Genomic DNA, 14,802 nt, shown 5'->3' with positions numbered 1-14,802 from the left:
TTAAAAACCCTTCATCAGTGCAAGAGGATGAAGTGTGATAAAGTGCCTTACAACCTATAACTATTATCAGAACTAGAGGTTCAACTATCTATATTTCAGAAACAGCGAAAACAATGACATGGCCTACTAGACTCCTACAAATCCGAACACACTAGGTTGATTACAATTTTATTTTCCATAGTGTTGCGAAAATCGCAATTTTTTTCCCTAAAATGATTAAATGGGTGATTTTTTCCCAAAAAATCCTTAATTTTTGTATTTTGTTAATTTTTTAATTTTTTTGTATTTTTATAATTTTGCCGATTTTTACCCATTTTATCCCGATTTTTACGATTTTTTCCTTTTCTGGACCATCGCCGATTTAATCCTGATCACGATTATCACAACATTGCTTTTCAACATGTTTCAACTTTCAACCAATGGATTCATCAAGCATCCAATAAGCACCCTAGTCATGGGAACGGATGTCAATGGTGAAGTCAGGTAGTTTCATCCTTATTGTGTTGCATTGAGTCCATTGAGAACACTCAATTATACAACAAGGTTACCTACACATCCTAAATACAACACCCAGATTGGTTGTTCAATTGCTGCTCTCATTCCCAACAAACATCTTGCAAATAAGTGAAAATCACATGTTTCTCTCTAATACAAGGAAGAGTCAACCTCAGATGTTAGGACAGCATCAACAACAAACACCTAGCTTCCCCTCTCGTTGGTCCACCCTAGCCCTCTTGGCCCAAGCCATCCTCCAAATGATATCAAGCTTAGCATTGGTGCTCACATGATGGTTACCGACACTGCCACAACTCCTTTGATTTTGAGGTAGGTTAGGATACTTCACACTACACCTTTTGGATGTGATCAAACCAACTCTCTTTACTACAAGAGTGTTCGTCCTTCTCATATTTTCCTCTCACACAGGACCAATCTCTGCTTCATTGTCCAGGGTTTACACCTTTATATAGTTATTTTGTTTCGTTCCTTTTACTAATCAAGATTCTAGTTTCTTTTTGGAGATGCCATAGGCACTCCCACATTGCCATTGAGCTTATTCTACTTTCTAGTCTCATTGATCTGTTATTGTTGTTTGTTGACTTTAATGTAGTTTTATTTCTTTCTTTCTTTATGTCAAAAGGTGCATTCTATAACCCAGCATGAGGTAATGTGTAACATGGGTGACACTAACATCATCATACATTGGTCCATATAATTTTGAAGAAAAATTGATCACATTGTTAAATCCATATAAGAATTCAACCAAATTTAATTAAACAATAATAATACCAGTTAAATAAACACTTTGTATATTCCACTACAAATAACTATTGGCTAATATTCCTATAGAACACCATCTATTTTATTGAAATTATAAACATAACACAAAAGTAGATCCATCTTAAAAACATAATCTATTAAGTATTCAGAGGGATCATGTCAATATAAGTCCAAAGATTCTCTCAAATTTTTGCACCATCAAAAATGTTTGCAGCTCAAAGCATTTGATCCACCTTGGTACCTGATAGATCAAGGAATAAAATGGACCTACTCTAGTACAGACTCGACCAAAACAACCTCTGTGGCATGCTCAAGAGGTAATTCGGTGTAGACAAAAGCACATGTATTCCCTCACAATGGAAGAATATTTAAAATAAGCATCATTATTTTAATTCCTTCGTATCATCTTTGTCAGTTGTTGAACACAAAGTGAATTTCCATAGCTATGAAAACTTCATCAAGTTTGTACTAGTGTTTCCATACAATAAAAACAAATTTAGGCAATACCTTAAAGAGTGAGACAAGTACTTACTTTTCCAATTAGAATGATCTTTTGAGCTTCTTTCTCAACAACAATTTCAATCTCAATAAAATCTTTGGATGTAGGGCGAACAATATAGTTGGCCACGTTGACCTACATTAAGAAAATTTTAGCTCACAAATATGAGTAAAACTAATTAACCTAACAACAAAATCTCCAAATAAATTTCATTAGCCACAAGCATCTTAGTATGACCGCCTGTTTAAATTTAATAAGCATAAATATATTTTGCAGTTAAAAGCTTTTCTTCGGAATAAAATTCTGCTAGGAGATGAAAGTTTAGAAACGCCAAGAAATGCCGAGTGCAGAAACAAGGATATAAAATAAAAGAAAAATACCTGGCATGCATATGGAATTTCTTGACGATATTGCATGAAAATTTTTTCCCGAACCATTTCAGCCACAAAAAATCTCTCTGGATGCTCACTGATGATGTCCTTAAACCCAAGGTAACGAGTTCAATTTACTGTAAATATCATATGAATACCATGTATGTCTGCAATTTAAAATCTGGAAAATAAAGCATATAAAATTTAAATGCTAAGATGAGTCAAAAACTAGCTGTTACGAGATAGAGTCCAGTAGACTGAAGGTCAAGTTTGCTCCAGTACATCATTCATAACATTAAAACTTTAGATAGTCACATGAAATGCAACGAACTAAACATAAATTCATAAAATCATATTTAAATCTTATATTTTGAACTTTGAAACAAAGATCTTGACAGACAAAAACAATTCTTGAGGTTTTACTTTCACCTCCCACACAAAGATGTTTATAACATAAATCCAGGTGAATAGCTGCAAAGCTAGATGGGAAAGCTTAATGACTGATGAGAGTAATGACTACCTCAGGAGACGGCCCCTTAAAGTGAAACATTAAACAGAAACAATAAATTTATTTCCTTTCCCAAAGCAAAGGACACAACACAAGTAGCAGAAAAAAGAAAACAAATGAAACATAACAACAATGTAAGATGTTTAAATATTCATGAGATTAAAACTTCTTAGTACATTATACAAAAATAGGTTTTTAAGCTTTTTGATCAGACAAATAGAGATGGGTGGAGCTGCATTTATCAGCTCATACCAACCCAGGCATACAGTCCTGTTGTGGACCAAACATTATCAGAGGTGGAAGCACAGGGTTCTCTTATATTAAAACTAGTCATAGAAAGGACAATTAAACACTAAATAGTTATGAAACTAGAGAAAGCCATGTGAAGGAATAAAATCTCCAAATTTTATTATTGCAGAGAAATTATGGCATAGCTAAGCGGATATGAAGATTGCACCCCAAACTAGAAGTCTGTGTAAAGCTTAATCTACAGGTGAATCATTTCTTTGTGAGAGATTACATTCCAATCGACCCAAAACCAGTAATGACTGCTCCAATAGCACCATACCATACCATACTCACACCCATAGTGCCAAAAGGATTAGTTCCAGATGGTTCTCAAGCACGATGCCCCCTCCCCCTGACAGGCTCCTCTGCAACCCCAGCAGAACAGCTGGACTTATCCAGAGCTTCTTTCCTTCAGCCTCAGATGCTAAGGAGTATCCCTCGCTCCTACATCCCCCACAAGAGCATGCAGCAAGACACCTTGTTGGATCCAGAAGACTCTGACAACAAATCAGAACCATTGCCGCCCCCCTCACTGTTGGCTATTGTTAGTTTTTGGTAGCAGCAGAGAGGTCTTCTAATCTCTTTGGTGTCTAAGAGGCTAAGGAACATGAGATCTCCAAAACCCAGAAAAGGTTTCACAAGAAAAGCCTTAGAAACACCTCAATTAAATTAATTAGTCAATAATTAAATACTTCTTAACTTAGGAAAATTGGTTAATTAACTCAAATTAATTGAGGGAAATTGATTTTGCTCTAGAGACTTCCAAAAAAGTCATTTGATGGGGTCAAAATGATCTTAGCCATCGATTGAGATGTGATCATGGCCATTGGTTGCCCAATAGATGATTATAGGAGCAAGTCTATGGGGTTTGTAGAAAACACACAATACAATTAAGATACAGAGGCAAGCAATGTGTATTAGCCAGTTGGAGAGAGCAAGTCGCAGTTCCAACCAAAGAGAGTTAGTAGCATGGGTTTTTAGTTGTCAGAGGAATTGCAAGAGGAGGTGTGAGTAGCTTCAGGAGGCAGATGGAGGCAGAATGACTTGCAAGGAGTGAGTCCCAGAGGATATGTGAATTATCCAGTGGGTGCAGTGTGCATTTCTAGGCAGCAGTGTGTTAGTTTTTGTAGCATCGGATGTGTTCTACCCACGAAATTTGGTGGAGAGGCTATAATACATGAGATCTTCAAGACCTAGAAATCATTTGTGGAAATTCCACCTAGAAGTGACTTAATTAGATTATTAGCCTATTTTTTTAATGTTTCCTAAGTCTAAACTTATGAAAATTGGTTAATTAATCTATATTAATTAAGTCAAGGTGACAATCATCTAGAAACTCACACGGATCGATTCCAAGATTATCCTAGCCATCGATTAAGTTTTAATCTTGGTCGTTGGTGCTCCAATAGTGGATTATAAGAGGAAGTCGATGGGCACTTGGAGAACATACTTGAGAACACCAGAAATTCAATTTCCTTGGCAAATAGCAATGTTGCAGTAATCATTATTGGGATAATATCGGCTCAGGAAAAAATCGGGAAAAAAATCATAAAATACAAAAATATGCATTTTTTTTCAATTTTTTTAATATCTAAAGCATCTACAACATAAAATAAATACTTTGACACATAAATATGATAAAAGAACTAATATATAAGATGTGTAACAACATTTCTAGTGCTACATCACATAGAACAGTGAATCATGTCCTGAATAGTCAGTCCTGACTCCTGAGTCCCAACTCAGCCTCAAAATATCAACAAAAAGTATAATAATGTATCTCATATCATGAGTCATGATGTCATATACAATGAAATGAACCAAATAACTAATACCACTGATTTCCTCTGCCCCTCTTGCGAGAAAATACAATAGCTTTCCCTCTAGATGTAGATGCCAGTAGAATTGGCAGTGGAATTTGTTGTTCTCTAGAAGCTGAAGAACTAGGAGCTACAGGAGGTAGACCACGTCCTCTACTAGTGACAGGGGTAGCCTGGGTAGGTTGTGTCACCTCCTCCCCCTGTTGCTCCTCCTCCTCATCAAAAAATCAGCACAACAAAAACAAAACAAAACAAAACAAAATTATCAAGATTTTTCCCCAAAAAATCGCGATTTTTACAAAAAAATCGAGATTATTTCAAGTTATCGTGACTTTTTCGCAATTTTTTGCGAAAAAAAATAACGTAAAAATCGGACGATAATATCGCCAAACTCAAAAAATCGCTATTTTCCGATATTATCGCGATAATATCGCGATTTTCGCAACACTGGCGAATAGATTTCCAGAGTAGCAACAGTCAGCGGTCGGAGAGCTAGAGATCGAAGCAGTGAGTGAGGGGCAGGGACAGTGAGTCCAAAGGAGAATTTCCAGATCCAGAGAGGCAGCAGCAAGCGACATAAGTGATCCACGCATAAGCAATGCAGAGACTACACATAGGTTGACGCAGATCAGTTCGATTTCGCTGAGGAGGAGGTTGACTCAGTTTCGAAAGGCCAGGAAAGACTTCCAGAGGGTCGGAGAGTCACTTCCAGCAGCAGATCCAGGCTAGACGGCTTGCTCAGAGGCAAAATCGAGCCACACATGTGAGCGATAGCGCAGATGCAACGCAGAAGGGCTCACGCTGGGGTTTGGACGGCTAGTTTTCTGTAGAAGCCAGTGTCGGGATTGCTTATGGGGTGAGAGAAATTTTTCTCTCTAACTATTTATGTCAGATAGTTGTTGATTGGATTGTTAGTTGAGCATCCATAGATTGTACTCAGATTTTTAGTGTTGCATAACAAAATAAAACCCTCATCTGCTGCACCGGTTTTCCCGCATTGGGTTTTTCCAGGGACTTTTGTCCAAAAACAACGGTGTTAATTTTTATGTGTGTGCTAGTATTTTCTCAGTTCCAGCGCTATTTATTTCTGCAGTTTTTATTTGTGAAGGTTGCAGTGTGTTTATTTCGATGTTGTTGTAGCAATAAACTGAATAATTAATTTATCAATTAGAAGAAATAATACCAGTTGTTGCAATAGGATTCCAATTTTCAGATTTTTCACATAGTATCAGAGCGTATTTGACCAATCGGGAAGCTTAAACGCTAAGGAAGGAATTTCATTGTTTAGTGAGAACAGTAGACCAAAATTCCTAGAGGAAGCATAGTTCATTGCCAGGCAAACCGAGTTACTTGGGGAACTTTGATTTTTCAGTGCAAGAGGCAAAAAAAGTTCGAATTTCCCAGATAAGTGATTCCAGCAGGCAAAGGGCGCAGCGGCAGCTCGGTTTTTTGCTACGCAGATTCTTGGTTGGACGCAGAGCGTTTTGTTGCAGGTTGCAGAAGCAAAATCCGCGTCGAGTGGAAGAGAAAAGCACACATAGTAGAGGGAAAATTTTCCTCAAGGAACTTCGATTCTCGAAAGTTTGAATTTTCAGTGGCAGATTGGCAATAGCAGCTTGCAAGACCACGCATTCCAGAAGGGAGTGTGAGTAGCAGAGTAGCAGTCGAGCATAGGGAAAGAGGGAGTTTTCGACTTGATTAGAGATGACCACAACTGGGCTGAGAGATCAGGATAGGTTGGAGGGTTCCTCCAACTATGTCATCTGGAAGGCCAAGATGTCCTTCCTGTTGGATGAATATGGCCTGAAGCTCTACATAGACAGTGTTGTGGCAGTTCCCCAAGATGCGGATCAGCTAAAGGAATATAGGAAGGAAATGGCAAAGGCGAAGCGATTGATCCTAGATGGATTCCGGACCATATAGTCTCACACATAGCTGGCAAGGATACTGCCAAAGAGATGTGGGATGCTCTCGCCATGCTATATTAGGGCACTTCCGAGCAGCAGAAGATGTTCCTAGAGGAGAAGCTGAGATGCATCAGGATGCAGAAAGGGGAAGGCATATATCCCTTCCTCACCAAGATTCAGGAGGTTCGAGACCAGCTTGCAGTTATTGGGGCAGCGCCTCAACCAACAAAGCTAGTGAGGTTGGCACTAAATAGTGTCTCTGAGGAGTGGCAAGTATTTGTCCAAAGCATATTGGGCAGAGACAAGCTACTAGAATGGGACAGGATGTGGTCAAACTTGCAGCAGGAGGAGTTGAGGCGAGCTCTGTTAAAGAGCTCCATCAGTGGCAACAGTAGCAGCGGATCGAAGGTGGTGAAGGAGGAGGAAAATGTGGCCCTTGCATCAAAGGGTCCCAGTCAGGGGCAGGGGGAATAGAGAAGAAAGAAGAAGGACTTGTCAAAGGTCAAGTGCTTCAGGTGTGGTGAGCTTGGTCACTACAGAACGCAATGTCCTCTCGAGAAGAAGGACAAGTTGGAGAAGCAGGGCAAGCACGCAGCATCAGTCGAGATCGGTAAGTTGACCTCCAAGTTAGAGAAAGACTTTGTGATGTTTGCAGATATACCTCCAGGAGTGAGGTGGGGAAATTTGGTACTGTAGCCCCAAAAAACTACAGCGATGGGGTAGGGTCCTTAAGGTGTCCACTTCATGGATCATTACCTGGCTAAGAGGGCCCATAGTATTCAGTAGCAAGACGAATGAGTGGTAGTTGATGCAGTCAGTACCAAAGTGACAGTTGCAGACTAGTAGTTGCAGACTAGTTGATTCTGAGGAGCGCAGTGCAGTGTTGACAGCAAAGCAGATGGCTCTATGCAAAGTTAGCAGCAACGCAAATTCTTCAGCGACAGTGCAGAGGCTAGTAGTAGTCATGACTCAGGAGATAGATGCATCATATTGAACACAGTTGATTCAATATTTTGGATGTTTTTCAGTTGCAGCAGCAACAAATGAGAGGGAGTTGCAGTGCAGAAGCAGTGTTGGCAGCAGTATGGCAGTGTCATCAACAACATAGATGTAGCATCAGAGTTGTGTAGTAGTTGGTGGGCAGTAGTAGCCAAACATCAACAGCGTGACAGGATATGATACAGACACAGAGTGTTGTGGCAGGGTGTGCAGCACTAGAACACATTCCTCGCTAAGAGGGAGCGTTAGTTTTTGTAGCATTGGATGTGTTCTAGCCACGAAATTTGGCGAAGAAGCTAGAATACATCAGATCTCCAAGACCCAGAAATCGTTTCTGGAAATTCCACCTAGAAGTGACTTAATTAGATTATTAACCAATTTTTTTTATGTTTCCTAAATCTTAACTTAGGAAAACTGGTTAATTAATCAGTATTAATTAAGTCAAGGTGATAATCATCTAGAAACTCACACGAATCAATTCCAAGATGATCCTAGCCATCGATTAAGTTTTAATCTTGGTCGTTGGTGCTCCAACAGTGGATTATAAGAGGAAGTCGATGGGCACTTGGAGAACACATTTGAGAACACCAAAAATTCGATTTCCTTGGCAGATCGATTTCCAAAGTAGCAGCAATCAACTATCAGAGAGCCAGAGATCGAAGCAATGAGTGAGGGGCAGGGCCAGCAAGTTCGGAGGATATTTTTCATATCCGAAGAAGCAGCAGCAAGTGACAGAAGTGATCCATGCAGAAGCAGCGCAGAGACTACGCAGAGGTTTATGCAGAGCAGTTCGATTTAGCTGAGGAGGAGGTCATTTTAGTTTCTAGAGGTCGGGAAAGTCTTCCATAGGGTCGGAGAGTCACTTCCAACAACAGAGGCAGGCTAGACGGCTTGCTCAGAGGCAGAATCGAGCCACAGGTGTGAGAGATAGCGCAGAGACAACATAGAAGGGTTGACGTTGGCATTTGGCCAGCCAATTTTCTGTAAAAGCCAGTGTCAGGATTGCTTGTGGGGTGAGAGAATTTTTTCTCTCTAATTATTTCTATCAGATACTTGTTGATTAGATTGTCAGTTGGGCATCCATAGATTGTACTAAGATTTTCACTGTTGCATAATAAAATAAAACCCTCATCTACTGCACCAGTTTTCCCGCATTGGGTTTTTCTAGGGACTTTTGTCCAAAAACAACGGTGTTAATTTCTATGCGTGCTAGTATTTTCTCAGTTCCAGCGCTATTTATTTCCGCAGTTTTTATTTGTGAAAGTTGCAGTGTGTTTATTTCGATGTTGTCGTAGCAATCAACTGAATAATTAATTTATCAGTTAGACGAAATAATATCAGTTGCTACAATAGGATTCCGATTTTCGGAAGTTTCACATGGTGCGAGTGCCACAGAGAGAGTGTGAGCCGCTGAGAGGAAGCAAGTTTAATTTTTTGGAGGGAAAAGTAATTTCCCAGATTATTTTGCCAGTTGAGAAAATTTGTATGCCGAATGTTTGCCATTCTACGGCAACCAATTGTAATTCTCAATTTTGCTAAAGAATAATATAAACGCTCATCTGTTGCACTAGTTTTCCCTTCATGGCTTTTCTAATGATTATTGTCCAAAATTTTGGTGTTAGATTTATTTTGTGTGTGCATCATTTTCTCAGTTCCGGTATTTTATTTTTCGCGGCATATTTTATTTGTGAAAATTTACAGTAGTGGATTGTTCATTATTTGCCCTAAATTAATTTACAGAAGACAAATAAACTACATAAGTTAGAAGAATAATACCTAGTAGCTGCAATCGTGGAAATTCCACAACTATCAGACTCGGGCATTCTTGACATCATCGACCTCCAGCCTTGGACTTATTCACATAGTCTTCTACATCACCTGGGGGCTTTGATATAGTTATATACATGTTTTGAGGTTGACCTATTGTTGTATCCTTTTTTACTTCATTTTATCCTTGTTTTAGCTTTGGCATTTTCTAGGAGTTGCGTTTTCACTCCCACATAGTACTCGTACTAGATGTATCCTTCTGTCCCATTGACCTATTTTTGTGGTCATTCATTGGACATTAATGAAACTATCTTATCTTATCTAAGAATCCATTCATCTATGATAACTTCGAGCATATTGACATCTGGTACCATTTCCAGAGAGAGTTCAAAAAGGAACAGTGGTCATAGATTACATTTCTACAGATCCATAGGTGGCTAACATTCTCACAAAGCCACTAGCAAAGGGAAGCTTGAGATGCTGAGAGAGAAACTTAGTTTGGTGGGGAACACTTTCGTCCAATGTTGCGAAAATCGTTATCGAGAGTAAATAGGCAAGGGGAAAAAATCGTAAAAATCGGGATAAAATTGGCAAAATTAAAAAATTAAAGAAGGGCAACAACAACAAAAAATCGCGATTTTTTCGAAAAAAATCGTGATTTTTTCAAAATGAAAAAATCATTGAATTAATCGCGCGATATTATAGGGAAAATGAAAAAATTGCGATTTTTTATGTTATCGCGATAAAATAATGATTTTCGCAACATTGCTTTCATCACAAAAAGCCAGCATTAGCTTTTCTATTGCACCAAGTTTGTCCTCCATTAACCATAACTTTTTTACATTTCCTATTCTTAAGATTTTATATTTTTAGCATTTTTATTTATAGGCTAAAGTTCACTGGCTTACTAGTGATAGTCATTGATGACTTATTTGCATTTAAATAATGAGTTGAGTTATTAGCATGTGTTGGAATGTGTTTATCACATGGATGAATGTGCTTGGCGTGCATCAACCTATGGCCACCACATGGAAGATAAGATAAGATAATTTTATTAATGTCTGACAAATGACCAAAAGGTAGGTCAAGTGGATTGAAGCATATAAGCAGAATGAATACAATGTGGTAGTATCAATGCAACTTCTAGAAAATACTAAAAATAATACTAAGAAAGAACCTACATAAGTATAATATCAGAACATATGTAAAAAAAAAAAAGAGACAAAGGTACGATGATATAAAATATTGAGTGAGTTTGTCCACGACTAGAAAGGTGGACAACCCAATTCAAGAACCTGTCGAGAGAGAGTAAGAGAGGGAGAGAAAGCAATGAAGTTAATGATGTCAATGTCTCCTGAGTTTGATGACAGAGGGTGAGGGGGTGAAAGGGGAAATTGGACATTGGTTTGCTAATGGAATCTTTTGGACCAACAGCGAGCTCAGTTGCACAATTCGGAGGGGGTGTACAAACAAGCGATACTCCTAGCATCTGGGGTAGAAAGAAGGAAACTTCAAATGGACCTCTAGTTGCTCTTTGGGTCTGGGAGATAGTCTAACGGATAGGAGGTGCTCTACGCTGGATCCATCTGGAGTAGATCTCTCTAATGCTCTAAGAACATATGCCCTGATGTACAACCCTGTCCCTCCAAGCCATTTACAGTAATATTGGGTGGTCTCTCAGAGGGGGAAAAACCGGAAATCAATTCTTCTTATTCTATTAGATATTCATCAATTGTTCAGTTGAGATACAAAGTACATCCATAGAGGGATACTTCATTACATCAGACCCCCTAGGGCCAACTAGGGTCAGTTCATAACTTCGTTTGTGAACTAAACAAAACTAATCTAAGAGAGTTGCAAACAAATCTGCCATATCACGGTCATCACTGAATCATAGCAATACTATCATCACTACATCATAGCGACACTATCATAACTTAATTATAGCAGCACATGATCTGAGACACCGTCATCCATCGCTGTCATGATCATTGTTCTAAGCATCACTATCATACCCATCACTTAGTCTATCTTCAGACCATTTGATTACAATTCGAATTATTTTTGCCTTCTTAAGGATCATGTCATATGTATGTTTTCATTAGTCTATCTTCAGACCATTTGATTACAATTCGAATTATTTTTGCCTTCTTAAGGATCATGTCATATGTATGTTTTCCATACAAATGTTTGCCATCAACAAAGGGTCTGCACATCCGAATTACATCATCATCATATAAGGTCTTCTATCATAGGCCTGCCATCCGAATGCCATCATATAAAGTTTTGTCATCATCATACAAACCATTCAAGGGCATGTCTTTCTTATTAAGATCATCAAAAGGTCATCCAATAAATCTGGTCTGCCATGAAAATATGTATGGCCATAAAATCATGGATAAAATCATGGATGCGAGACAAGCTAAATCTGGTCTTCCATGCAAATATGTATGCCCATAAAATCATGTCTGTGAGCGAAGGTAAATCTTGGTCTGCCATGCGAATATGTATGGCCATAAAATCATGGATGTGAGCCAAGCTAAATCTGGTCTTTCATGCGAATATGTATGCCCATAAAATCATGAATGTGAGCCAGGTAAATCTGGTCTGCCATGCGAATATGTACGGCCATAAAATCATGCATGTGAGCCAAGGTAAATCTTGGTCTGCCATGCATGCCCATAAAATCATGTATGTGAGCCAAGGTAAATTTGGTCTGCCATGTGAATATGTAACCCTACACAAACATGCATAAGATCCATCCCAAATCTTGGTCTTCCATGCAAGGCTATGGAGCCATGAAAACATACATAAGGATTATACCAAATCGGATCTGTCATGAGTAGGAAATACCAGTGTTGAAAATATCGGTATCGGCAAAATATCGGCGAGGGTCCAGAAAATATCTTATCGGCAATATCGGCGAAAATATCGGCAAAATATCGGCAAATATCGGCAAGCATAAAAAATATTTTTTTCAAAATTTTAAATATAGCCGATATTTTGCCGATATTTTCAAAATATCGCGATATTTTGCCGATATTTTCCGATATTTGCCGATATTTTGAAAATATCGCGATATTATCAAAACAGAAAATATCGCGATATTTTCTCGGCGATATATCGTTTTTCCGAAAATATCGCGATATTTTCGAATATCGCCGATATTATCAACAGTGGGAAATACATCCAAATCTGGTTTGCCATGCGACTGTATCAAGCCACAGAATTTTACATACGAATCCATCCAAGTCTAGTATAAGGATCATGCCGAGACTGTCTGCCGTGCGAGAATAGAGACCACAGAAATATGGATAAGAACCGAAAACCTGTCTGCCATGCGAAGATATATGAGTCCTCAGACCTACAAGATATCCAAATTCTTTCATGAATGATCCTCTAATGAGTTATGATGACATTAATATATATGAAGTGATGGAGGTATCTTAAATGCTAAGATTTACCCCTCATTAGATGAAGCCGACTTGATCAAATGCTTGGAGGGAAAACATTTAAATTTGAATTGTCAATTATTAATATTTAATATTAATGATTGCTTGCCCAAACACATTAATAATGATAATCTTTCTTTGACCCTTTTTTGGGTTACCTTATTTCATATAAGCCCAATTGGATTTTTCAAACACAACAATGTTTTCTTTAAATCTTCTTTGGGGCAAGGGTTTGGGGCAGATGGGTTTCCTTAGGGAAATCCATCCCATAGTTGCCCAAACTTTGACAAAAACCCAACCCAGATTCTTCTTCTATTTATCAATTGTTCAGCGAAGCTACAGAGTACAATGAGAGATCAAGAGAATGAGTAAGTTCACCCAAATCTAAACAAGTTGTAGCATGAAGATCATTGGTAGCAGCCGCAGATGCAAACAATGAATCAACCTTCCCTTCAACTGAATCAACATTGAAAAACTGAAGCACTGAATCAACCTTAGCTCACCAAGTTCTACTCTTACTCTCCAAATCTCTCTCTCTCACAATCTTCTTTAAGTCTCCCCAACTCTCTCTCTCAAGTTCAAATTCTTCTTTCACAATGCACAAGTAGTAGTAGTGAGGCACGAAGACATGAGACATATATATAGGAGGAGAAACGAATTCTTGTCATAAAGGAGGAGCAATATGCATGCCTTGAGGAAGAGTAACATATGCCATTTAGGGGAGTGTAACTCATGCCATTAAGGAGAGGTACGCATGCCTTAGTAACTTATGCCATTAAGGAGAGGTATGCATGCCTTAGTTAAGGAGAGTGTAACATATGCATTAAAGAGAGTGTAAGAGGAATCTTTTATGACATGCCTTTAATGAGTGTAAGAGGAATATGCCATGTCTTTAATGAGTGCGTAAGAGAGAGTGTAATGTATCATTAGCAAAGAGAGAGTTACGTAGTGCCACGTGAGTCATCAAGGAGGGTGCAAAGTGACTGAGGTGATGAAGGTAAGGTGATTTGTAATTCCTTTTAATAATATTATCATAGTATCATAAAGGATAATAATAATATTGATGATTAAATCGAGATTGAACTATCAAGATTGATTAATGATAAGTTAAGTGATTTTCCTATTAATTACCAATTGATGCAAGGTGATTTACTATTTTTGAAAAGTCACACTTGAGATGCTAGATATGACTTTCTATTTTTAAAGAGTCACTCCAGAATTGTCAGAAATGAGATTTTATTTAAATAAATTCATCCCTGAGCTGCCAATTTTCAACAACACTCGTCAATTCTTGTCATGATTGTATGCATGGACCCCTCTCTTCTCCTATAAAAGGATATGGCAGACACCATTGTCATTATTCTTTCAATCTTTGCGAAAATTTATGTGAATGTTGCTACAGATTTCTAGCTTCCTGGTTTTTACTTGGAGATTTCGTATTTCCCAAATCTACACTCGGTCACTTGCTGGATTGATCTGAAACATTGAGGTGCAATGCTTACACTTCTATGCTTTTAGTTTTCTAATATATGAAAATTTGATTGGTGTCTCTTAACTGTTATGTAAAATTTAATTAACTTAATTTTTCTAAAACTAAGGGGCACAATCAAATATCATGCCCCCTCATGTAATGGCTCTTGGGCTATATTTAAGCTAGAGCCCTCATTCATTTTAATCATCGTTTAGTTTATTAATAAAATATATATGTGTTTCTACTCATTATTGATCATTGTTTCTCCATCTCGTATCAGCGCGGGGTCGACCCTCTGCCTACAAATCTCTGCTCGTATTCCAACTTCCCCTACACCTGTCCATCTTCTTCACTGTCCCGTTGCATATCTGTCTGCTGATCCACTGTAATCGTCCGCTCTATCCATTCGCTGTTCACCCTACCACGCCCGACTAACATTGTT

At 38.3% G+C, this 14,802-nt stretch overlaps 1 protein-coding gene across 2 annotated transcripts in view; it reads right to left on the bottom strand.

Annotated features, from left to right (window-relative positions):
- The window catches only part of LOC149248190 (GTPase ERA1, chloroplastic-like), a 218,037-nt gene that overhangs the window by 96,875 nt on the left and 106,360 nt on the right, over positions 1-14,802 (bottom strand). For both annotated transcript variants that reach the window (XR_016266655.1, XM_089458366.1), the window contains exons 6-7: positions 2,158-2,256; positions 1,811-1,912 (exon numbers count right to left, since the gene is read on the bottom strand). Coding sequence is in view for 1 of the 2 variants with exons in the window: in XM_089458366.1 (XP_089314492.1) it covers positions 1,811-1,912; positions 2,158-2,256 (201 nt within the window). In the remaining variant the exon portion in view is untranslated. The remainder of the gene's footprint in view (positions 1-1,810; positions 1,913-2,157; positions 2,257-14,802) is intronic.

This window comes from Pinus tabuliformis, chromosome 7 (assembly GCF_031772625.1).
Source record: "Pinus tabuliformis cultivar Carrire ecotype Pingquan chromosome 7, CPIR1, whole genome shotgun sequence".
Lineage (NCBI taxonomy): Eukaryota > Viridiplantae > Streptophyta > Pinopsida > Pinales > Pinaceae > Pinus > Pinus tabuliformis.
This window is presented reverse-complemented; position numbering and strand designations above follow the sequence as displayed.